The sequence below is a fragment of the Physella acuta genome, unplaced genomic scaffold (assembly GCF_028476545.2).
Source record: "Physella acuta isolate Inbredline_101_S28 unplaced genomic scaffold, ASM2847654v3 ptg000118l, whole genome shotgun sequence".
Classification (NCBI taxonomy): Eukaryota; Metazoa; Mollusca; class Gastropoda; family Physidae; genus Physella; species Physella acuta.
The window spans coordinates 300,889-328,875 of NW_026731638.1; the positions used below are offsets into that span (position 1 = coordinate 300,889).

The 27,987-nt window shown below is 34.0% G+C and overlaps 2 protein-coding genes and 1 long non-coding RNA gene across 3 annotated transcripts; 1 reads left to right on the top strand and 2 right to left on the bottom strand.

Moving 5' to 3' along the window:
- The first annotated feature begins 1,144 nt into the window (after positions 1-1,144).
- LOC131934813 (uncharacterized) lies at positions 1,145-1,834 on the top strand. The gene has a single exon (XM_059290941.1). It carries the CDS (start codon positions 1,145-1,147, stop codon positions 1,832-1,834), a length of 690 nt encoding a protein of 229 aa, XP_059146924.1.
- Positions 1,835-6,158: 4,324 nt separating this feature from the next.
- LOC131934814 (uncharacterized) lies at positions 6,159-24,530 on the bottom strand. Its single transcript, XM_059290942.1, has 12 exons — positions 24,526-24,530; positions 23,939-24,015; positions 21,102-21,319; positions 20,300-20,417; positions 19,176-19,290; positions 18,601-18,812; positions 15,533-15,717; positions 14,740-14,857; positions 14,212-14,326; positions 11,247-11,464; positions 7,613-7,747; positions 6,159-7,102 (listed from the first exon to the last, which is right to left on the bottom strand). The coding sequence occupies exons 1-12, from the start codon at positions 24,528-24,530 to the stop codon at positions 6,159-6,161; spliced, it is 2,460 nt and encodes an 819-aa protein (XP_059146925.1).
- A 222-nt stretch (positions 24,531-24,752) lies between these two features.
- On the bottom strand, positions 24,753-27,373 carry LOC131934807 (uncharacterized). Its single transcript, XR_009385845.1, has 3 exons — positions 27,261-27,373; positions 25,471-25,588; positions 24,753-24,849 (listed from the first exon to the last, which is right to left on the bottom strand). It is a non-coding gene; the product is annotated as an uncharacterized LOC131934807 (long non-coding RNA).
- Between the last annotated feature and the right edge of the window lie 614 nt (positions 27,374-27,987).

Here is a 27,987-nt window from a genome sequence, read left to right on the forward strand (position 1 = left end):
TAAAATATTTTTTTTGAACGCGACCACGTATTCTTGTAACAATATTTAAGAATGTGATATCGCAAAATTAGACAAAAAGGTCGATAATCTTCTGAGGACTTTCAGGAGTAAACTGGTTTATGTAAATATTACTGGCTGTAAACGAAATTGATGCAAAATTAAATAAGTTGACATGAAAAACATTGCGTTCACAAAGTCACTGATTTGATAATAAAGAAAGGCGTACTTAATCAAGGATGGGTTGAAATCAATTTTAATAGCAAACGAGAGCGAATATTTAATGCATGCATACATTTTTGAAAATGTAATTATTTTATAATGTATCTTACCACTGTTAAATATTTAAAACTTTTCAAAAATTCAAAAGAAAGTAGTCGTGTTGATTAATCAGTATTTGACTGTTGTAAATACACTTATAATTACGACAAAATTGAAGATTAAACCAATATGCGTTTTTTACATTATAAAATTTAACATTCAAAATAAAAATACAACTACAACATTTTAGTGTGTCTCTGTGCGATTTAGAGTTTGTTATAAAATTAAAAAAAATAAAATAGAAATAAAACCATTCAATAAGTAGTGTTAAATACTATATCCGATTATAAAATGAAATAAGGTATAAACTTAGATTTTGAATGTTTATATGAAACAGAATTAATTTGGTTATAATATTAATTGCTAAATGAAATATTGTTTATATAGTTAAGCAATTTTTTTAGCTAAGTAATCGCAAGAAAAGAGTACAATATAAATTCAAAGAAAGGCAGTTCTAGTTGTATAACCAACAATGGAAACAAATGTCAGCGAAAATGTATACAACGATTCGATGCAAAACAACTTCACGTTTGAAGTGACAGTACTTTGTATCTCTCGGGGTGTTATTTCTTTTCTTGGTCTTATTGGAAACTCCTTGACTATTCGGACATTTCTGGCCATGGGACCTAATGATGGAGTAACGCTTTCATTTTTGTTACTCTCTGTCTCAGATTTGTTGTATCTTTTCTGTATGACAATTTCATCAATCTCTTACTTATTTATAACCATCGAATTGATGACCTCATTTAAGATATATTTTCCAGTCGACCCTTACGGTATAAACACGTACATTACCAACTGCGGGAGCGGTTTCTACGCCAACACAATGCTCACCCTAACATTTCTGTCCATTTGTCGCTGTCTAAGTGTCGCCAAACCTTTGTGGTTTAGACATAAGCTCGGGACAAAAAAGGTCTCTGTTTTATTTCTCTCAATCAGTGCAGCATTTTGTATAGCAACAAGTGTTCCCATCTTAGCTCTGATGGGGATAATACCGCTCTATGATGCCAGGATCAACACCACAAGACCTTCGTTGTGGATTTCACCAGAAAGGAAGTGGGTGACGTATATCGTCTGGCCAGTTAGAGGATCCTTGCTTCCACTTATTGTTCAGGTTATTCTAATCATTACTTCTGTGGTAATGACTACATTCCTTAAAAAAGCCTTGCAATTTCGTCAGAAACACAAGAAAATCAATAACCAAGAAACCGACGACAAAACAATGACAAACGAGAAGAACAAGTTAAGTGGCAAGGAACTTCAGATCATGAAACAAATGATTATCCTGTCTGTGCTGTTTATCGTCAGCTGTACACCAAAGATGATGTTCAACGCTGCTGTGGCTATATACCCCGAGTTCTCGATCAATGGAAGGTATGGAAGACTGTACGAGACAGTCAAAGCAATACGAGATACTTTTCAAATGCTGTATTCGTGTTCCAATGTTTTCATCTACTACACTTACAATTCCAAGTTCAGAAAAGTGTTTAAAAGAAAATGGGCGAGAATTTTTTAGGTTGTGTTTATGTCCATTATGTGGTTCTAACAACATTGATGTTTAGTTATGTGACATCTACACCCAACCATTTTGAACAATGTCGTTTTTGAAAACTATTTATTTAAGGAAAAAATCAAGTGAATAAAAAGCATTGACGAACTTACAATTTATTTAAACTGTTTAAAGAATAAAACAAATTTTACTACAACCACGTGCAGTTAGAAAGTATGACCATGTTATATATATATATATATATATATATATATATATATATATATATATATATATATATATATAATATGTTCATAATCAATATAAACATCATAAACGTAGATAGAGACGGTTGCTGGTGAGATATATTTTTTGCCATTGTTTGCTTCCATTTTCGTAATTTTAATGTGTGCAGTTCAAATTTATTTTACAACATTTAAAAAAAAACCACATTTTTTTGTGCCAATCGTTTCTGTCCTCCAAAAATTATTTTTTTTAAATTTCACACTGTGGTGAAACACAATTATGCAGTTAGTAATTTATTTAAAAATAACTAAATTGTTCTACGGAGCGAACCTAAATGATTGTAAAGACGTAGCACTTATCATAGAAAACGTAAGGTCTGGCGATAATTTTAAGAAAATTGTTGCAATCTCTTACCTTATTCAAAATACATCGACCATAACAACTATATATTTTGATGAAGATTGTATACAAACAGTGAATTGACGATAATTTAAAGATCAATTCACTCTAAAAATTATGTTCCTTAAATAATATAGAGTTTAATAGCAATACCTAAATTAGTAATCTCCTCTTAAACAATTTTTAATATATCTTTGTAAAAGTGTACAAATGTAATGTAAAATATACAAATAAATAAACAAAAACGATATACATATATATATATATATATATATATGAATATATATATATATATATATATATATATATATATATATATATATATATATATATATATTATTACAGTTATATAATATTCATCATAGATAATTCCTTACCTTAAAAATCGAAGCTAAGCTATGCATACAATACTTTTACTGTAATTGAAAACAATTTTTGTCAACTAAAATTAATTTACTTAAAGCAAAATGTATGAAATTTTGAATTATATTTGTAGTATACGAATATATTAGTGCTTGAATTTAGAACTTGGAATGCGTCTCTTAAATATTCAAATACAACTATCGTTAAACCATTAGTTTTGCCTAAAGAAAAATCAGGTAGGAAAAATTTTGTCGAGTTGAAAATGATTTTTGGCAAGTTGCAGGCGATAAAAATCGTGGTAACGAGGAACGTCTGCTGAATAGATCGTAGCTCCTTACTGACTTGTTTGGTCTTCTCTAAAGTCTTGTCATCGTTCTGGTCTTGTGGGTTTGATAAAGGCTTTGACTGGAGCGCATGGTTGCTACGAAACTGAAGAGAATTCCTTAGATGATGGGCCATGATGCTAGCGGCAATAGTCATAACCACTTGCATTATTAAAGGCAAGAATACTCCAAGAAAAGGATGGAAAACTGTTACTATCTGTGTTGTAAAAGAAACATAATGTAATGTAGGTCTTGTCGCGTTCATTCGTCCATCAAACGTCTGCACCATTTCTCGAATAATATACAACGGAATACGCGTTAGAATTGAAAAAGAGACAATAACAGCTACGACGATTTTTGTGGTTTTTGTTGTGAAATAATTTCTAAAATACATTGGACAAGCCACACACAAACACCTAACAACAGCCATGTACGTGACTATTAGTAGTGTTATAATATACACCATGGCGCCCGCGTTACCGATGTATGTATTTATACTGTAAGGATCTATTGGGAAATAAATTCTGAAATATGAAATTTCTTCAATCAAATATAAAATATGTGCCACAGTACCAGCTTTTACAAAAACCAAGTAACAGAAATTGAAAACGGAAAGCAACAAAAAAGAAACGGTAACGCCGTCGTTAGCGCCCATTTTTACGAATGTTCGAATCGAAATGAAGTTGCCTATAGCTCCGAACAAAGACATCAAGCCATTAGTCAGGGAGAGGGTGCCGATAAAATATAAGAGAGCTACTTCATCTGGAGATCTGTAATCTCCCATTTTCCCCTGTTGTTTGCGGATATAGTGTAGAAGTTTAAAAGTACAAAAGTGATGTTTTAATAGAGTTACCAATTTATATAGAATTATAAAGATCTAATTTGTTGTCTGTTTCTGTATTTTTCTTTCAAATGCCAGCTATTAAAAAATTATATTGTTGATATTTTTAAACTTAAAAAATACTTAATAAGTAAATAGGCATTATTTAAATTCTAATGTTTATTGTATGTTTTTAAATCATATAACATTATGGATAGAAACTTGTCATGAATAAATGAGCTCAAAAAAGATATAATCAATACACGTGCAAATTATAAATTATTCTCTTTTCAAACACAAATATTACATTCGAATTCGTGTAAATGCAATAACTAAATTGAAAACATGATTACTTGTAAATGACTGATTAGTACACATAGTAGTGTTTGAATGAGAAGCCGAGCGTTTAAAATAAACATCCGACGGTCTAATAATCTGCCAACAATTTACCATTAGGCTGACACTAACAGCTCACGATTATCCATTACAATAGACCCAAGCTTAAAATTGTTACTAACAAGAGTAATCGTCGTTACTCTTTGTTTAAATTTATTGCGTTGTTCTCTGTCTAAATAAACACATGAGTAAGACTACTATATAAGTCGGTTTTGTAAACTATATATATATTACAAGACATTGTATATATATATATATATATATATATATATTAGCCGTCCAGGCCAGGCCCTGCACTGGTCTCTGTGAAAAACATCTGTTACTCTAAAGGACTATGACTTGTGTATTTAGTAAACGCAAACATAAACACAAACTTAAATTCAAACATAAACCGAAAGTGCTCACTGTCTAGCCCAGGGCGCCAAATCCCCAGAGGGTTCGAACTGAAATTTTTTTCGAATATTTACAACCATAAGCTTTACCGACTCGACCAGGCCGACCCCTAACACTACGGCGATAATGTATATTTTTTTGCTCTATGATTTTGTAATCATGGATCCGCTGTCCGCGGTCACATATATATAGAATTCAACTTCATATATTAGATATACTAGCTGCAACCCAGTGCTTCGGCAAGGTGAATCTTTTTTAAATGTATTAACTTAGGAGCCGAACAAAACCAAACACAGACATCGTAAATTATTGTCACGAAACCTCAAATCCCTCTCTCTTTGGCATGTGACCTACCGTGATCAGCATTATAAACTAGATCAGTAGCTTGCAATCTCTAAACGACAATTATCTGCACTTTCTGCGCATAAAAACATAAAGGATTGAAAAAAACCGGTTTAAATTATAGGGATAGCTGATCGAAAAATCGTTAGTATTTATTAAATAATTTCTCCACTTTAATTCATAAACAGAGTATTCTTTTAAATACATTTTCATGACAAATCTAATGTCTCATTCGTTTAACAATTACATATTCCCGCATTGTCATCGAATTCAAGTGTATCTGGAAACCGCTGGAAATTGAGCCAAAAGATTTGCTACTCATCCACACACAACAAAACAAACAAGCTTATAATAAATATAGAGATTAACTTAAATGTTTAAAATAAATTATAAGGTTACATTTTATTATTTACTAGAAACTAATATTACAACCCCAACGTGAATATATGTCTGCACTTAAAAAATATTTGATTATACATATATCATTTGATTATATTATAAAACGAAACAATTAGTAATAATAAAACATTATGTATTGACATGTATAAACTAAGAACAACAAATGAGTGGTTCTATCTGAACATAATCTGTTGAAATTTTCAATGTTTAAATGTCCTGTGTTATCTAAATTTAACAAACTGTGGGGAAAAATCAGACAAAGAGGCAAAAATGACAAATTGTTCAAGATAAATACTCTCATCCATATTATAGAAAAAATAGCTTATTACAAAGGATGTCAAGAACAAATATATATATATATATTACATACTTCAATATCACAGTCACATCAGTGGAATTGTGTCACGTTTGTCATCCCCGGCTATGTCGTTTAGTTTCTGTACTTTACTTATTATTGATATGAGTTGGGCCAGAATAGACATCTACATTTCTTGTTTTATCAAATTTTTAATCCAATTAATTAGTTTTCAGTTTTGTTATATAGTTTTAGATAAAGATTTATTTAGCCCTATATGGCATAGCGTTGCAGTTTTGCTACAATACTTTATGACTTGGGACAAAGTAGTTACCGGGGGTTATTTTTTTGTCACGCTTTACACCCACTTTACTGTCAGTTTTTTTTCTCCGAAAAAATGGCTGGTGATAAATATTCTGTCAAGTTACTAGTATCTTCAGTTGTGTCATATAAATTGAGATAATCGTTAATTTCATGAGGTTGGACAGAATCGTTATCGGTGTTTGTTTTTTTGTCAAGTGTTTTATCTAAGTTATAGCCAAGAGTTGTCTCCAAGATGACTGGTACTAAGTATTCTGTCAAATTAGCAATAGTTCCAGGTTCATTTTGTAGTGATTCAGTTTCATAATGCTGGACACAATTGAATTTAGAGCTTTTGTCATGAAAGTTATTGGCAAGTTTTCTCTCCGAAGAAGAAGCTGGTTCTAAGTATTCTGTTAAATTAGAAGTATCAAGCTGTATTTTCGGTGCATTTTGTGGTTTTTCATCAAACATAATTTCAAGATTTTCAGTGGAGGCAATTCCTAGTTGTACATCCGAGATAATGTCAAGATTTCCACCATCTATGTTGGTGTCAAGTTTTCTATTTGAATTTGTATCAATATTCCCATCCAAGGTAGTCTCTTGTTGTCCAACCCTGTTCATGTTACGTTGCCTCTCAATATTAAGTTGAATATTTGTGTTACTCTCACATTCCGAATATTCGGACACGTTGACAGCAGTCGTTGGATTCTCTTCATGTTCGTTTGTGTTGTGGTGTTTCCTTTCACTAAAAGCATTTTTTTTAATCTCATCAAGGTCCTTAATTGTACAGTAGTAGTTTTCTTCTTCCATATTGTATAAATCATACACAGATGTCTGATTCGAAGCACCAGTCTGAATGCAATCTCCTGAATGATGTCTAACTACTGTATAGCCGACATCTTCATTGTTAGGGGCAAGATATCCATCACTGTCCATTGGTTGAGAGGTTATCCTTTCATTGTTTGGTGTAGTAGATATTTTTTCACTTCTTTTTATTAGTTCTTGTTTTAGATACGCTGAAATAAATAGAAGTGATAAAAAATTGTTAATTGTAACCGAATTAATGGGTTTAATATACATTAATACAATAATTAATATTCCCCATGTCGTATACATATAGAAATTACATTTGATCTATCTAACTATTCAATAGATTTTTTATATACATCTTGCTATTATCATTATCAGTTGATGGAGGTTTCATGTAAAAAAAAAAACCCATTGAAAACACGAACGAAACTTATTATCCACAGCGTAAATTGAACTGCAAATACGTCGTCTATACTATAACTGAATAATTATTTTACATTAATTATTTTAAATAATGTTAGCGAAATTGAATACACAAGTTGCGATATTGAATGCACGAGTATATAGGCTACAATTATTACAGAAATGAATAATAAACGTCGTCAATTTTTTCAAATGAAAACATGAAAATTATTTCGCAAGGAATAGAAAAAAACAAAAAAACAAGTCGTGTTTGCTCAGCTGTGTTTATATTAAAACGGTTTAAAACTACCAACCTTTTCTAAAGCAAACACCTAGTGCAACAGCACATACAATAACAACTGCAACTATAGGAAGCACATAATACAAAAAGCTGTAATCATTCTGACTATTCACTTCCTTTTTATCTGGTACCACATTTGATGTTGATTCTGTAAATGTTTAATCAGTAAAACATAAATGCAATAATGTAGTTAAGATGATACAAATGAAAACATGAAAACAAGTGTACTTTTCAGAAATTTGAAACTCAGAAAATCTTATTCAACTCGCCAAATAAACTGAGTGACGTTACGTTTAATAGACCAAACAAGGAAATGCCACACTCAAAATGTATACAGCATGGGTTCCCAAACTGTGGGCTTTCTGTGTGTGTGGGGGGGGGAGGTCGTGAACTGGTAGACTAAACCCTACCATTGTTTATTTCTGTGATTTTTTTGTATGTATATTATTAATTGCAAATACATTCGTTTTTAAAGCTGTGCTTTTCTTATACAAATAAAATTTAAGAGAAGCCATTGCATTCTAATTTACTTAGTACAAAACTATTTAAAGGAGCTACATGGGCACCCCTATTTGACTATTTAATGAAGGGCAAGAAGTCATGGGATTAGTGAACGTTTGCCTATCTTTCAAACTACAACTCATGTTGATTTTAAAAGTATTTTTCTACGAACCGGTGTGCGTTAGTCACTATAGAACAATCCCTGCAATATAAATTATGTTTGCTTTTCAAACCCGCTATCAAGGTGCACGAAAAATTTTTTTCTGAAACAATTCATTGTTTTTTGTTCGAAATTGGGCTCCCTAAACGGATTGGGCCCCCCGTGTATAGAAAATCACATTTAGTTTAATTAGTGCAGTTTGCTATACATAATAATTGTAAAATGCTACACTAATTACTATTGCAGATGTGAGGATCATACCGCTATGAAAAATAATAGTACTTATATACTTATTTAAATGAATAATTATTAAAACTACAGTTTTAGTTTTAGTAATTACAAATATGTACGTTCTGATAATACGTATATTTTAAAAATTATTTATAGAAAATGTGTCTCAGGCTTTCTAATTGATAGTATGGTAGATTAAGATTTAACAATTCATTCAAATTTGAAAACATTTCAACGCAACGTATATGCATTATATTTTGCTCTAATCTATTAAGGGCCTAAGGCAATACGGAAACATTTACTAAAACTTGTTTAGACAACTATTTCGTTTAAATAAGTAATTTGTAAAGAGAACGAAACAATAAAAGCAACATAGATACCTCAAGTGGTGTAAAACATTTAATTAGTACTAGACTAACCGTTATCTTTGGATAACTGTGGGTCTCGGAGGTCATCCATAAATAACATAACACCTGTCACTTATCGTCACAAAAAAAACAGACCCCACATTCAACAAGATGTTACGCCTCAGACGTTTATATCTTTTAAAAACACCGCGTGGTGACTGTTACACCATCTTCTTAGCTATTGAGCACTTCCTATTCAATGCAGATTTAGTTATATCATTTACTTACAGTCTGCAAAGTAAGAAACTTCTGTTATGCGAACAGTTCCTATAATTTCATATAAACTTATATCCCAAATTAGCTAATTCCATAGATAAACAAAGATTTATATAAAATAAGTATGGCCTGAAATAGTTTAGTATAGAAACTCATTATTGACAATTTATTGGCAGCGATTCTAAATCTAGATAGAGCTAGATCTAATCTAGATGAAGAATCTACGTTTGGCTTAAGTCACAGTGTTCAGTGGCGTAGCGAGGTCGGGTGTCACCCGGTGCGGCACTTAATGGTGTCACCCCCCAGAGGCGTAGCGACCCTTCCCGGGGACAAACTTTCAAATTTTCGATTTGCACCCCCCCCCCGTCAAACATTCGATTTGCACCCCCACTCAAACTTTCGATTTGCACCCCCTCCCCCTCAAGTTTTTCTCTATATATTTTGCTATTTTTCGCCTTGGTGTCACCCCCCTAAATGGTGTCACCCGGTGCGGTCCGCACCCCCCGCCCCCCCCCCCCCCCTCGCTACGCCCCTGACAGTGTTTTCCGTAGCTCTAGATCTAGATTTCTAGATCTAGAGCCTACATAGATAAATCCCATGTATTCTCGAAATGGATGATCATTAAAGCTTTAAAGCAAAGATTTATATCAAATATTTAAGGACTAACATAATTTAATAAAGAAACTCAATAATTTATTGTGGTTTTTTAAAATTGATTTTACTTTTAACTAATTAATTTTGGTTTGACCTAGATTCTAGATTTTAGATCTAGGATTGACTTTCCCTTCGTCCAGCAGCTTATCTCTAGATCTAGAGAAATTTATTACATACTCAAATTAGAACTGTTCAAAACTGATAATAGTGTTGGAACCTAATAAAAATTGCAAACGGACGTATCGTTAAAGCTTTAGCCGACAGAAAATTAGCTTTATAATGCGTTAAACTTTTGAATAGGCAACACAATCTTCGATGGAAGCAGGGGCGGAACTACAGTGCCGCCAGTCCCCGCAGTGCGGGGTAATGCACGCACACACAATACATGCTGAAAATTCTTTGAATTGAAAAAAAAGGCCTTTTTATTTTCAAAACCTGATCAGGCCAGAAATGAGTATCCAATAATTGCATTCTGTGTTTGAATATTTATTTTTGCGAGGTTGCCTTTTTTTCTAGTTCCGCCACTAGATGGAAGCCGCTCTTATTGTTATAAAAAGTAAATAAATCATGTGACGTCACTAAAAGTAAAGTCATTGTTCTGAACTTTTATTAATAAAGTGGTCTATCTACTAATGAATTTATCAATACATTAATTAACTACTTTAAATAAATGTGTAATTAACAGTTTGGTCAAAAGGAACATTATTCTTTACCTAAATACTTATTTTACAGCTCTACACTTAGTGCAGATTTTCTCATGTATCCAAACAAACAAAAATTCAAGAAAAAAATTTAAAAAAAAAAACAACATATACAAACATTTAAAAATTGTGTTGACCGTAAACAAACATGAGTATGAATGATGTATTTTTTATAAGCAAAAGGAAAAATAAAAATAAATGTAAATAACAACAAAATGTAAAAAAATTGAAGTGACTATAAGTTAAACGGCCACTCGTGACATTAACCGCTATTACTAAAGGGTCAGCCAAAATTGACTATGAAAAAAAAAAGATCTCCTTTTATAAAGTAAGTGCACGTTGCTAGAGATGGTATGAAAAAAAGGCTCTAAGCAGGAGATCGATCATAAGCACATTTTTTTTTTAAATTAGGATATTATCCGGTGATTGTTGAATGCATTTCGTCAAGGATATTTCTTGTTATATTTCAATTTTATTTTGTTAATATTTGACTTCGTGACCCGCAGCTTTTCTTTTGCATGATCCAGTCAATTACTAAGAGGCATTTGATTAACGAGAGCATGCATCAAAATCTCACACCAAACTTCACTATAAAGGTCTTTGCTAATTCTCTTTTGTGACGAATAGATCGAGTACACAATGCTCGTCTCTATTACACTATGACGTGTTTAGTATACACAGCCTATTCCCCACCCTTTCCTTTAACGTTTCTACCAAAAACCATGGATTAGTTTCGCATAGTAAAATCATCCCGAACCAATTCATTGTTCTACTTACTGTTACTAATGACATGTATTGTTATTGACGATTGTTTCATGATGTTGTAGTAGCTGTCCATCTGATGGACGACGTAGCACGTAAGTACGTAGGGGTCCTGGGCTGGCAGCGCAGCCGTGTAGACGCTCGTGACTTTGTAAACGTAGTTGTTGTTGTTTTTAACGATGATATTCGTAATTTTACTCACTCCCTGGGTCAGGCTGAGTCCATCACCATTACTGGTGCAAAGAAAAGACACAATATTAAAATTTGGTTCAGCTCAAATAAGGCTAGTAGGCTACACATACACCTACCCACCCACCCACAAACCCATCAATTAATCCGTCCAACCACCCATCACCCCGACCGTCCCTTACGCCATTTTACCAGGAGTTATTATTTTTTTCACTACTTAATTACAACATATTTGAGACAATGTATCTCTAGAAGTGTTAATTAAATTATGTGTTTGTACTAGATGTAAACTAATGTGAATAAACTCATTCTTAAAGCAGATGTAACAAATTCTTGAATTGTTATTGAAGCATGGTGTTCGCAATGGCTTTGAAAAAAAGTTAAAAATTGCAACGTAAATGTTTGAGAGGGGAAACTATGACGTCCAAAATTTTGCGCATCGAAAAACTTAATAATAAATACCATATAGATAATGAGGTGTATATTTACAAGCTATCATATTACATTTCTTAGAATATATTTTTACTCAACTATTTATATCGCTACAAAGTAAGCCGTGGGTCGGTTTATTATGTAACTAGCGTATTCGTCCCCGCGCATTGCCGCGGGAATAGAAGGAAGTCTGTCGAAAGTCTGTCGAAGTCTGTTTAGAACGAACGTATTCGCCAAAGAGCTCACGGGAAAGACCAGAGCGCCATATCGCACCCTGCCGAGGGACGCCGAGAAAAATTGAATCCCCCTCCCCTCACCCCCACCCATGAAACCTTATCGGGAATATTCATCAACTACTAAAAATTTTACACCTTGAGTGTTCTAATTAACTCCCCACAGTTTGATGGCGATCGGATGAACGGCGTGAAACCGCAATCGACTTTTATTTTTATGTACCCTATATAGAGAAAAAAAAAAATCGCACCCTCCAGTTGTGCCGACCCTGCGAATTTGAATTTTTTCCCCACAGAAACCACCCCAGGAGTATTCTCAAAAACTTCCCAAAGTTTCATGGCGATCAGATGAAAGGTACAGTAATGCATAAAAGACAAACAGACAGACAGACAGACATACATACATTGCTTTATATATATATATATATATATATATATATATATATATATATATATATATATATATATATATATATATATATATATATATATATATATATATATATATATATATATATATATAAACACATTAGCGTACCCGTCCCCCCGCGTTGCCGCTGGGATAGAAGAAGGGTTTCATCCATACGTTACCAATCCTATATTCTTAGACGCGTAACCTTGTTTTCTAAAAGTGAGTTATTTAAATGTAAACAATGCCTGCGCTTGGATCATAAATACCGGGACACGGGTTTACCTACACTACCGCGTGAAAACCTTATGTGTACATTAATCACGCACCGAAATAATCAGGTAGAACACACTCCGGTGACCACCCATGTGTCAGGGACGTAGAGGGGCGCTCTCAGGAGCACCCCCCCCCCTTGATTACACTACCGCATAGTCGCCACGTACGGCCCCTGGCTCCATAAAAACTAACAGGCGCCATTGTGCCAAATAGCATCCTGTTAACAATGATGCAGATTGCGTCAATCGCAAAAGTGACACAAATGAAAAGGGTTATTTTCTTTAGCACGTAAAAAAGTATTTGACGTGTTTTAAACATCAGTGTGACTGATGCAATATGGTAGCGTTACTAATAGTCTATTATTAGATGCTCGATCTCAATTTCTAATTGATTGTCTAAAAATAGATGCTAATCGCATCATTCACAAAGTGACGAAACTGTTTTGATTTTTTACGGACAAACATAAACACCCCTGTTAATAATCTAACCTTGGTTAGTTTTTCTGATTATTACAATAAAAAGTATTACATGGCCCTCAGCGGCCCATGTGAGCCTTTGGGGGCCGAAACTGACATTTTTGTTTGCAGCCAGATCGCGCCCTACCAGGGCGCCGGCGGACTCGCCTGATTCAATTTAGTGAGCGTTTGTAACGCCACATCCTATCCTTTGTCTATCACACGGTTTAGACCCAAAGTAGTCGCCATAGCACTCACGGTAAAGAACAGGGCGCCAAATCGCATCCTGCCGGGGGCCGCCCATGCAAAATTAAATCCCCCCTCCCACTACCACCCACCCAGCCCCACCCCTCTCATACCCCTGAAATCTTATCGGGAGTATTCATCAACTCCCTAAAGTTTTATGGCACCCGGATAAACTGTGTCGAACCGCAATCGTGTTTTATTTGTATATACCGTACATATAGAAAAATCGCACACTTCCGCGTCGCCGCCCTTGCGAAATTAAAAAAAAATTTTTTTTGCAGAATCCTTCCAGGTAGTGTTCTTATCATCTCCCTAAAGTCTCATGGCTATCGGAAATAATGGTGTCAAACCAAAATCGACTTTTATTTTTATATACCGTATATAGAGAAAAACAAATCGCGCCCTGCCGGGGCACCAACCCTGCGAATTTGAATTTTTTTCCGCAGAAACCTCCCCAGGAATATTCTTAACAACTTCCCAAAGTTCGACGGCGATGTGATAAGAGGTGTGGTAATGCATAAAAGACACACAGATAGACAGACAGACACACACACACGCATACATTGCTTTTATATATATAGATAGATAGATCTGTATAGATGAAAACATGTTGTTATGTACTTATTTTTATCAACGAATCAAAATACACTGCATACATATTTATATAGTCTATTCAAATCTAACTGATTAAAGTATAATTTATTATCATTTGAATTCAATATTGCTGCAAACAGGCTTACCTCCAATAAACAGTCGGTGGGATGTAACTGCCACCATCTACAACACACGTCCAGCTGTCCGTAACTCCAGCTCTGACCGTAAGGTTACCGGTGATGTTTGGAGTATACGGCGCCACTGTTTACAAAATATACAGAAACGTTATGGTCGTTTGAAGATATCTGTAAACACGGATAGTCTGTACTGCTATTTTATACTTATCAATGTGTGCACACACACGCACACACACGAATACACATACAATTACTCACTGACCCACTGACTCACTGACACCCTGACTCACTGACTCAATGACACAATCACTCAATAACTCACTGATTTAAAAACTCACTGACTCGTTGACTTACTCTTTAACTGACTAGCTGACTCACTGATTTACTGATTCACTGAAGTACTCAATAACTAACTGACTGACTCACGTACTGACCGATCGACCGACCTACTGACGGACTGACTGACCGTCTGACTGACCGTCTGACTGACTGACTGACTTACAATCAATAATGAGCTGTAAAGTCTAGACTACTTACAAATGACGCTAACTGTGGTCGAGCGTGTCTTTGTACTAAAGCCGTCACTTGCCGTACAAGAAATAGGAACATCATTGTCAGATCCTCCAGGAACAAAGGTTAACTCACTCCGATATGTCTAGAACATTTAAAATAATTGTTAATATAAGCCTTCATGTTTAGGGATATCAGAGGCTAAGGTGAATTTATTTTACATTGGAATGAAGGATTCGCGTAATGGAAAATACATCAGGTGTTTAAACTGTTGTTAATTAACATACATTTAATCGACCATTGTTTTAATGCTGTTATTGATAAGCATATAAATGCAATTTAAAAAACAACCAAACATAGAACGCACTTTTCTTCCAAAATATTAAATAGTTAAAGCTTTGGTCGATTTGTTTAACTCTTTATAACCAACAATGATTGTACTTTTAAATTTAAAGATTGTTTTTTAAATATTTTTTTTCCTGTATTTGCATGCTTGTTTCCAGATCTATATATTTTAAGGAAGCCGGACGTTTTCCCGAAAGAAGTTTGCCCGAAGGCCGATTTTCCGAATCGACAACTACCGGACTGTCTTTGGGAATTAGTCGTAGACCCATTTTGTACACTTTCAAATTTCACTTCGACCAAATAAAAATTAACATCATTTTTAATAATTTGTATTGGTCACGGTGTATATCTGGATAATGTATCACCTTGGGGGGGGGGGTTCAGTGGCGAATTAAAATGTGAACAGTAGGCTATTGCAACAACGATCTTAGTACACTATTTTACAAACAAAAATACGAATAATAATAGTACGTACCTTCGTTGCACTGTCAAATGGGTAGTTTTGGATAGCTGAACCGTTGGGAAGACCGTTAACTCTGCTCCAGACTAGAGGGTAATTTGGTGCCGAAAGCTGAGCAGACGATAATGTACATGTAATGGTGGCATTCTTTCCTTCCTCAAGCAGTGCATACGGTGAAGACACTATCGGATCGGACACACCTATAAGAAGCAGACGATATAATGCATGATATTCTGTTGTGAGAGTAAAGGTGCATATTTTTATGTCAATATGCGTGTGCATGTAAAAAGTTTAGTTTTCAACTATAAGTTTCATGCTGCAGGTGAAATATAGCTGAGCTGTTACATTCACTTCAGCACATGAAAGTAAAGCGTGGTTAGCACTCCTATTAGACTATTTAAAGACGGGCAATAAGCCATGGAAGTAATGTGAACGTTTGCCTATTTTTTAAATTACAGCTCATGTAGATTTAAAAAAATACTTTTCTACGCAAAAGTGTGTGTTAGTTACTGTAAAACAATCACTGCTATAGAAGATATGTTTATTTTTATAAACCATTATCTACGTGAACGGAAAACATTATTTCTGACCAAAAAAAAAATTCATTTTTTTTGTCGAAATTCGTCCCCCTAAACTGCATGGGTCCTCTCACGTTGAGGGGTCTCGCGGCATTGTATGTGCATCTGACTACAAAGAGGTTACATACTTGTCACTATATGTGACAAAATATTTTTGAAACATTTACAATATAATATGTAGCCCTCTAAAATCTAGTGTTAGCGTCAGATTCATATTGTGAAGGTACATTTTCGTCCCATCATTTATTTCGGTCAAAATATTAAGTTACAGCATCGAATTGCTGTCAAGTTGAGGTTTGTAAGGGGCAAGGCGATCCGAAACGTTAAACAGGAAATTTAAACATGACTTTGGTTTTTATTTTTGCATGGGGCAATTGATTACCAGTTGGAGCTGAAGAAAAAAAAATAGAGTTAATAGCACAGGGGTTGAACTACAGTGCCGCCAGACCCCACATTGCTGGAGGGGGGGGGGGGGCAGGTAGTTTAGGGGCCCACAGCCGACCATAATTCATTTTTTATAGTTCAGAAAAATATTTTTTTTGCATTTTTTACTTGATTGTTGTTTTTTTTTGTAAAAAGAATACTGTAGCTGCGGTTTGATTATCTTTGTTCTATAGACACCATCCCGAGTCCTCTTTTTCATACAATCAAACACACTCTGTTGTCGGCAAAACTGTTTTGAAAATAAATCATTGTCCATCGCGCGAGAGGCCGCTATATAATTAAGACAACTTTTGATTCTTTATAGCATTGATTAGGGGCCAAAATCCATTGTGATTTTATAATGTAAAATGATAGAAATATAACGGGTTTGATCTCCCCTAAACTTTCTCGAATATTCTTATATAACACTATGGGGGATGGCAACTCGGGATATAGACAATATTTTTAATCCATTTTAATTACTTAAACATTTTATAATAGAATAGAATCTCGTAGAAAAAATAATTGCACATCAAGTGAACGCCAAACAAAACGTGCATAATAGTGTGGGATATTATTACAATTTTGTAATATCAAACTACGTTAAACTGAAATAAAAATACATATGCCCTACGTAGCTAAGTTTCTGTTAAAATTGACATTTTATTTTGAATTTAACGTTATTATTATTTTTAGTTTGAAAAAAATTAAAATATTATTATTTTATATTAGTCTAAAATAATAAATGTTATTATTTAAATAATTAACTACTTCAACAAATCCATCAAGTAAACGAATTGATCCAATTAATACATTTCTAATGTGCATTTAACTGTAACAACTAACAATGTGCTGAAAACTAATTACATTGCATTGATTTATTTTCTAAGTAATAATTGAGTATTTTATATGTTTTTTAATAATAAGTCTCTACATAAGTATGCCAGCATTATGTGCGAAGAAACTGTCTTGCAAAAGTGCTAACTTCATAGAGATAATCACAAAGTGACACGAACTCCCGACCACCACTTTCTCATTATATTATTAATATATGTTCTCATAATACTTACATTTATGAAAATATTTACAGAAAACATTTGACTATGTTTTTCCGATTGATAGTATGTTAGATTAAGATATAAACATTATTTCCTAATTTGAAACTTTTCATCGCAAATAAGTGCATTTAATTGAGTTATAATAAAAACACCAGAAGAAATTTTGCTCTAATCTATTTAGGGCCTTAAATAATTCGGTAAAATTTACCCAAACCTTTTTTGGAAACTATTTCGTATAATTAAGTTATTAGAAAAGCTTACGAAATAGTAAAATCGTCATAGATACTTCAAATGCTGTAAAACAGTTTAATAGTATGCATAGCGTAACTAATAAGTTAAACGTTAAACTTATTAGGCCCATATGTAGTTAAAATGAAACTGCAAATGGCTCTACTAAAACCTAGCTAGTATGAATTGTGTATTATTCAGTTTCTTATAATCAAACAAAATATATATATAAATAAATAAAGGAACAAAATGACAAAAGGTGAAATGACTATCAGTAAAACGGCCTCACGTGACATTAACCGCTGTTACTAAAGGGTCAGATAAAATGACAATCAGATAACATTTGATCTGCTTTTATAAAAGTAAATGCTCTTTGTTAAGAGACGGTCGGAAGAAGAGACTGTAAGCAGGAGAACGATCATAATCACATTTGATTTAATTTTTAAAAATATCCTGTTACCTATCAATGCAGTTCTTTCAGGTTATTTCTCGTTGTAATATTTTGACTGTAATTTGTTAGTATTTCATTATGTGACCCGTAGTATTTTTTTATGATCCAGTCAATTACCAACAGGAATTTGATTGACGAGAGCATGCATCACAATCTCACACCAAACTTCACTATAAAGGTCTTTGTCAGTTCTCCTTTGTGAGAGGTAGATCGAGTACACAATGCTAGTCTCTATGACATGTTTATCACACACAGCCTATTTGCCACCCTTCTAGTGACCGTTGCTACCGAAACCATGGATTAAGTCGGGTATAGTAAAATCACCAAATCCATTGTTCTACTTACTAATGACATGTATTGTTATTGACGTTTGTTTCATGATGTTGTAGTAGCTGTCCATCTGATGGACGACGTAGCACGTAAGTACGTAGGGGTCCTGGGCTGGCAGCGCTGCAGTGTAGACGCTCGTGACTTTGTATACGTAGTTGTTGTTGTTCTTAAGGTAGATTTTTGTATTTTTACTCACTCCCTGGGTCAGGCTGAGTCCATCAGCATTTCTGGTGCAAAGAGAAGACACAAGCTCAATATTTCGGTCAGCATCAAAGGTCATATATGGCTAGTATCCATACATTTACACACCCACACACCAACCCATCAATTAATCCGTCCATCAACCCATCCTTCCGACCGTCCCTAACGCCATTTTACCGGGTTTTTTTTTCAGTACTTAGTTACAAAAGATTTTAGACGAAGTTTTTCTAAAAGTGTTAATTAAATTATGTGTTTGTACTTGCTGTAAATTAGTGTAAAAATCTCATTCTTAAAGCAGATGTAAAAAATTCATGAATTTTTATTTATGTCTAACTATTAAAAGTGTAATTTATTATTTTTAAATTCAATAATGCTGCAAACAGGCTTACCTCCAGTAGACACCGGGTGGGAAATGGCTGGCACCGTCTACAACACACGTCCAGCTGTCCGTAACTCCAGCTCTGACCGTAAGGTTTCCGGTGATGTTTGGAGTATACGGCGCCACTGTTGACAAAATATACAGAAATTTTATGGTCGTTGAAATATACGTAAACACCGATACTCTGTTCTGCTATATTATACTTAAGAATCTTTGCATACACACACGCACACACACACACACACACTGTCTTCTTGACTCACTGACTTACTAACTCACTGACTCGCTGACTCAAACACTCAATGACTCACTTAATCACAAACTCACTGACTCTTCAACTGACTCGCTAACTCACTAAACTACTCAATAACTAACTGAGAGGCTAACTGACTGGATGAATGACTAACGAACTAACGGACTAACGGACTAACTGACTAACTGACTAACTGACTAACTGACTAACTGACTAACAGACTAACTGAATAACTGAATAACTGAATAACTGAATAACTGAATAACTGAATAACTGCATAACGGAATAATTGAATAACTGAATAACTGAATAACTGAATAACTGAATAACTGAATAACTGAATAACCGAATAACTGAATATTTGAATAACTGAATAACTGAATATCTGAATAACTGAATAAATGAATAAATGAATAACTGACTTACTAGCTTACTGACTTACTGACTTACTGACTTACTGACTTACTGACTTACTGACTTACTGACTTAATGACTTACTGACTTTCTGACTTACTGACTTACTGACTTACTGACTTACTGACTTACTGACTTACTGACTTACTGACTTACTGACTTACTGACTTACTGACTTACTGACTTACTGACTTACTGACTTACTGACTTACTGACTTACTGACTTACTGACTTACTGACTTACTGACTTACTGACTTACTGACTTACTGACTTACTGACTTACTGACTTACTGACTTACTGACTTACTGACTTACTGACTTACTGACTTACTCACTTACTCACTTACTAACTTACTCACTTACTGACTTACTGACTTACTCACTTACTCACTTACTCACTTACACACTTACTCACTTACTGACTGACTTACAATCAATAATGAGCTGTAAAGTTTAGACTACTTACAAATGACACTAACAGTGAAGAATTCTGTATTTGTACTAAAGCCGTCACTTGCTGTACAAGAAATAGGAACATCATTGTCAGATCCTACAGGAACAAAGGTTAACTCAGTCCGATATGTCTAGAATATTTAAAATAATTGTTAATATAAGCCTTCATGTTTAGGGGTATCACAGGCTAAGGTGAATTTATTTTACATTGGAATGAAGGATTCGCGTAATGGAAAATACATCAGGTGTTTAAACTGTTGTTAATTAACATAAATTTAATCGACCATTGTTTTAATGCTGTTATTGATAAGCATATAAATGAAATTTAAAAAACAACCAAACATAGAACACACTTTTCTTCCAAAATATTAAATAGTTAAAGCTTTGGTCGATTTGTTTAACTCTTTATAACCAACAATGATTGTACTTTTAAATTTAAAGATTGTTTTTTAAATTTTATTTTTTTTCCTGTATTTGCATGCTTGTTTCCAGATCTATATATTTTAAGGAAGCCGGACGTTTTCCCGAAAGAAGATTGCCCGAAGGCCGATTTTCCGAATCGACAACTACCGGACTGTCTTTGGGAATTAGTCGTAGACCCATTTTGTACACTTTCAAATTTCACTTCGACCAAATAAAAATTAACATCATTTTTAATAATTTTTATTGGTCACGGTGTATATCTGGATAATGTATCACCTTAGTGGGGGGGGGGGGGGTTCAGTGGCGAATTAAAATGTGAACAGTAGGCTATTTCAACAACGATCTTAGTAGAATATTGTACAAACAAAAATACGAATAATAATATTACATACCTTCGTTGCACTGTAAAATGGGTAGTTGTGGATAATTGAACCGTTGGGAAGTCCGTTAACTCTGCTCCAGGCTAGAGGGTAATTTGGTGCCGAAAGCTGAGCAGACCATAATGTACATGTAATGGTGGCATTCTTTCCTTCCTCAAGCAGTTCATACGGTGAAGACACGATCAGATCGGACACACCTATAAGATGCAGACGATATAATGCATGATATTCTGTTGTGAGAGTGAAGGTGCATATTTTTATGTCAATATGCGTGTGCATGTAAAAAGTTTAGTTTTCAACTATAAGTTTCATGCTGCAGGTGAAATATAGCTGAGCTGTTACATTCACTTCAGCACATGAAAGTAAAGCGTGGTCAGCACTCCTATTAGACTATTTAAAGACGGGCAATAAGCCATGGAAGTAATGTGAACGTTTGCCTATTTTTTAAATTACAGCTCATGTAGATTTAAAAAAAAAAATACTTTTCTACGCAAAAGTGTTTGTTAAATAATGTAAAACAGTCATTGCTATAGAAGATATGTTTATTTTTATAAACCATTATCAAGGTGAACGGAAAACATTATTTCTGACAAAAAAAAATTCATTTTTTTGGTCAAAATTCGTCCCCCTAAACTGCAGGGTCCTCTCACGTTGAGGGGTCTCGCGGCATTGTATGTGCATCTGACTACAAAGAGGTTACATACTTTTCACTATAAGTGACAATATATTTTTGAAACATTTACAATATAATACGTAGCCCTCTAAAATCTAGTGTTAGCGTCAGATTCATATTGTGAAGGTACATTTTCGTCCCATCATTTATTTCGGTCAAAATATTAAGTTACAGCATCGAATTGCTGTCAAGTTGAGGTTTGTAAGGGGCAAGGTGATCCGAAACGTTAAACAGGAAATTTAAACATGACTTTGGTTTTTATTTCGGCGTGGGGCAATCGATTACCAGTTGGAGCTGAAGAAAAAAATAGTGTTAATAGCACAGGGGTGGAACTACAGTGCCGCCAGACCCCACATTGCTGGAGGGGGGGGGGGCAGGTAGTTTAGGGGCCCACAGCCGACCATAATTCATTTTTTATAGTTCAGAAAAATAATTTTTTTACATTTTTTACTTGATTGTTTTTTTTTTGTAAAAAGAATACTGTAGCTGCGGTTTGATTATCTTTGTTCTATAGACACCATCCCGAGTCCTCTTTTTCATACTATCAAACACACGCTGTTGTCGGCAAAATTGTTTTGAAAATAAATCTTTGTCCATCGCGCGAGAGGCCGCTATATAATTAAAACAACTTTTGATTCTTTATAGCATTGATTAGGGGCCAAAATCCATTGTGATTTTATAATGTAAAATGATAGAAATATAACGGGTTTGATCTCCTCTAAACTTTCTCGAATATTCTTATATAACACTATGGGGGATGGCAACTCGGGATATAGACAATATTTTTAATCCATTTTTAATTACTTAAACATTTTATAATAGAATAGAATCTCGTAGAAAAAATAATTGCACATCAAGAGAACGCTAAACAAAACGTGCATAATAGTGTGGGATATTATTACAATTTTGTAATATCAAACTACGTTAAAAACTGAAATATAAATACATAGGCCCTACGTAGCTAAGTTTCTTTTTAAAATTGACATTTTATTTTGAATTTAACGTTATTATTATTTTTAGTTTGAAAAAAATTAAAATATTATTATTTTATATTAGTCTAAAATAATATATGTTATTATTTAAATAATTAACTACTTCAACAAATCCATCAAGTAAACGATAGATATAATACATTTCTAATGTGAATTTAACTGTAGCAACTAACAATGTGCTGAAAACTAATTACATTTCATTGATTTATTTTCTGAGTGATAATTGGGTATTTTATATGCTTTTTAATAATAAGTCTCTACATAAGTATGCCAGCATTATGTGCGAAGAAACTGTCTTGCAAAAGTACTAACTTCATAGAGATAATCACAAAGTGACACGAACTCCCGACCACCACTTTCTCATCATATTATTAATATATGTTCTCATAATACTTACATTTATGAAAATATTGACAGAAAACATTTGACTATGTTTTTCCAATTGATAGTATGTTAGATTAAGATATAAATATTATTTCCTAATTTGAAAATTTTCATCGCAAATATATGCATTTAATTGAGTTATAATAAAAACACCAAAAGAAATTTTGCTCTAATCTATTTAGGAACTTAAATAATTCAGTAAAATTTACCCAAACCTTTTTAGATAACTATTTCGTATAACTAAGTTATTAGAAAAGCGTACGAAATAGTAAAAGCGTCATAGATACTTGAAATGCCGTAAAACAGTTTAATAGTATGTATAGCGTAACTAATAAGTTAAACGTTAAACTTAGTAGGCCTATATGTAGTTAAAATGAAACTGCAAATAGCTCTACTAAAACCTAGCTAGTATGAATTGAGTATTATTCAGTTTTTTTATAATCAAACAAAATATATATATATAAATAAATACAGGAACAAAATGACAAAAGGTGAAATGACTATCAGTAAAACGGCCGCACGGAACATTAACTGCTGTTAGTAAAGGGTCAGATAAAATGACAATCAGATAACATTTGATCTGCTTTTATAAAAGTAAATGCTCTTTGTTAAGAGACGGTCGGAAGAAGAGACTGTAAGCAGGAGAACGATCATAATCACATTTGATTTAATTTTTAAAAATATCCTGTGACCTATCAATGCAGTTCTTTAAGGTTATTTCTCGTTGTAATATTTTGACTGTAATTTGTTAGTATTTCATTATGTGACCCGTAGTATTTTTTTATGATCCAGTCAATTACCAACAGGAATTTGATTGACGAGAGCATGCATCACAATCTCACACCAAACTTCACTATAAAGGTCTTTGTCAGTTCTCCTTTGTGAGAGGTATATTGAGTACACAATGCTAGTCTCTATGACATGTTTATCACACACAGCCTATTTGCCACCCTTCTAGTGACCGTTGCTACCAAAACTATGGATTAAGTCGGGTATAGTAAAATCACCAAATCTATTGTTCTACTTACCGTTGACAATGACGCGTATTGTTATTGTCGATTGTTTCATGATGTGGTAGTAGTTGTCCAATTGATGGACGACGTAGCACGTAAGTACGTAGGGGTCCTGGGCTGGAAGCGCTGCCGTGTAGACGTTTGTGACTTTGTATACGTAGTTGTTGTTGTTCTTAACGATGATATTCGTATGTTTACTTACTCCCTGGGTCAGGCTGAGTCCATCACCATCTCTGGTGCAAAGAGAAGACACACGCTCAATATTTCGGTCAGCATCAAAGGTTATATAAGGCTAGTATCCATACATATACACACCCACATGCCAACCCATCAATTAATCCGTCCATCCTCCCATCCACTCAACCGTTCCTTACGCCATTTTACCATCTTCTGTTTTCACTATTTAGCTACAATGTTTCTCTAGAAGTGTTAATTAAATTATGTGCTTGAACTTGCTGTAAATTAGTGTAAAAAACTCATTCTTAAAGCAGATATAAAAAAATCTTGAATTTTTATTTATATCTAGCTGTTAAATGTGTAGTTAATTATTATTTGAATTCAATAATGCTGCAAACAGGCTTACCTCCAGTAGACACCGGGTGGGATGTAGCTGGCACCATCTACAACACACGTCCAGCTGTCCGTAACTCCAGCTCTGACCGTAAGGTTTCCGGTGATGTTTGGAGTATACGGCACCACTATTTACAAAATATACAGAAATTTTATGGTGGTTTGAAGATATCTGTAACACGGATAGTCTATACTGCTATATTATACTTAAAAATGTGTGCACACACACACGCACACACACACACTCACACACATACACAGATTCCCTCACTCACTGATTCACTGACTCCCTGACTAACTGTCACCCTGACTCCCTGACTCACTGACTCAATCAATCACTCAATGACTCATTGATTCACAAACTCACTGACTAGTTGACTGACTCTTTAACTGACTTGCTGACTCATAATTTACTAATTCACTGAAATACTCAATAACTAACTGACTGACCAACTGACTTACTGACTTACTGGCTTACTGACTTACTGACTTACTGACTTACTGACTTACTCACTTACTCACTTACTCACTTACTGACTTACTTACTGACTTACTGACTTAATCACTTACTGACTTACTGACCGACCGACCGACTGACCATCTGACCGACCGACCGACCGACCGATTGACTGACTTACCGTCTGACTGACTGACTGACTTACTGACTTACTGATTTACTGACTGACTGACTTACTCACTTACTGACTGACTTACAATCAATAATGATCTGTAAAGTGTAGACTACTTACAAATGACGCTAATTGTGATCGAGCTTGTCTTTGAACTAAAGCCGTCACTTGCCGTACAAAATAAAGGAACATCATTGTCAGATCCTCCAGGAACAAAGGTTAACTCAGTCCGATATGTCTAGAACATTAAAAATAATTGTTAATATAAGCCTTCATGTTTGAGGATATCACAGGCTAAGGTGAATTTATTTTGTAATGGAATGAAGGATTAGCGCAATTGACAATACATTAGGCTTTTTCGATTAAGGTAGTTCATATAGTCCAATACAGATTTTTTTTTTAAGTCATGAAGGTTCATTACCTCACTATTTTAATTTTTTTTAGATTTTCAGTATTGTGAAGCAATATGAAAGAAAACTATATTATTGCAACTTTATATAGAAAAGTTGTATTCAGAGAAACATTGTTTAAAAAGCTAATGGTGCCATATGCATGTCATTGTATCTTGCTGTACGTATCAAGAATTATACAAATCGGTAGAAATCATCCATGAAGTAGGTTGACACAATTAAAACATGTTAAATGCAATAAACATATTTTTTCTAAATCATAAAAAACGGTTTAATAATAATGCACTAAAAAGTAGTAAAATAAATTATACACTAGTATAAAGAAAAGCGTGTGTCACTTTAGAACCTATTGGATACCATTAATTATATCTAGGAAGAGACCCACGCATTTCTTTATAGTTATTCAAAAAGTAGTGTATAATTTATGTTAATACTTTTTAGTGCATTATTACATAAAAGCTTGTTATTAAAACGTACTTTATGATTGTTTTTCAGTACTTTAAATTTTTTAAATTTACAATAGATATCCATGGGTCACTTTAGTATCTATTGGACACCTTTACTAATATTTAGGAAGAGACCTACGCTTTTGTTTATACTTATTTAAGTAGCAGTGTATAAAAAAAAACGTTTTTTATGAAAACGTGTATAAAAAAAACGTTTTTTATGAAAACATTTTGAGTAACCTACTTCACATGTTTGATTTACAGTAGAGTTACATGACTAAAAAACCATTGCACAACTATTGAATATGATGACGCCCTATTGAACTTTATGACGCGTGTCTAATAGCGCGGAATAATTTGATGAGACTGCCTACTAATTTGGACAAAATGTTAATTAATTCATAAAAAAATTAACCAGGCAATCAATTAAGTCAAATTTAATGTCATATTGCATTGTCTTTATGTATTGACCCACCTACCAATACGAATCGTATCTGTCAGTTAGAAGTGCCTGCAATTTCGCTCGGGCGTTTCGATTTAGACAGACTAAGGACAAACTGACGACAGACGTACGACTGACGGCAGAGGAAGTGAGTTAATAAAAGTTTGTAAAAAAAATGGAACACACTTTTCTTCCAAAAAATTAAATTGTTGTAGATTTGGTCGATAAGTTATATGTTTAAGACTTAATAAACTACGAACGATTTTATTGCTAAACTTAAAGAATTAAAAAAAATGTATTAGTCATTGTAATTGCATGTTTTCTACCAGATCTATAATTTGTAACGGAGCAGGTCGTTTTCCCGAAAGATGCTTGCCGAATGTTTTCGGGAATTTGTCGCAGTCCCATTTTGTCCATACTTTACTATTTCACTAATTTCCATGAGAGCAAATGTTAATGAACATCCTTTTTAATTGGTCACTGTGTATATCTGGATATTGTGTTGCCCTGGGTGATTTCAATTGCGTATCAAAATGAAAACAGCAGGCTATTTAAACAATGATCATAGTACAATATCTTACAAACAAAAATAGGCAATATAATAAAACGTACATTTGTGTTACCGTCAAATGGGTAGTTTTGGATAGCTGAACCGTTGGGAAGACCGTTAACTCTGCTCCAGACTAGAGGGTAATCTGGTACCAAAAGCTGAGCAGACGATAATGTACAAGAAATGGTGGCATTCTTTCCCTCCTCAAGCAGTGCATACGGTGAAGACAATACTGGATCGGACAAACCTGTGAACGGCAGACCAAATGTTGAATGATATACTGGTTAGATAGTTAAGGGGCATGTTGTCAACAAGCAGGTGTGTACGCCTGAGCACGTGAAAAATACATTTAAAAAAATTAAGGTCCATGCTGCAGGTAAAGTAGAGTTCGCCTGTTACATTTACTTCAGCACATGAAGGCAAACTGTAGTTAGCGCTATGTTGACTTTACTTTTCCTCACATGAGCCAGCCTACGTTAGAGCTAGGAGAACTTATGTACGTCCTGAGTGGTCAAGCCAAGTATCTATTCTCGAGAACTTCAGATTAGCAGTCGTGCGCTCTACCATTCGACCGCGTTGTTCCAGTGCGCGTGCATGTGGGCGAGTAAATTTAATGCCTGACTAATGTAATAACTTCAAAAACGTGTATCCTCAATTGCAAATGTATATTTTTTAAAAAGTAAAAAAAAACAACCTTACCCTTACTCTTAATATTAGCTTCAAAACTTTACTTACATGATGTCAGTGCTAATTGGGTTAGGAATATCTGTAACTGTAATAACAAGTGGA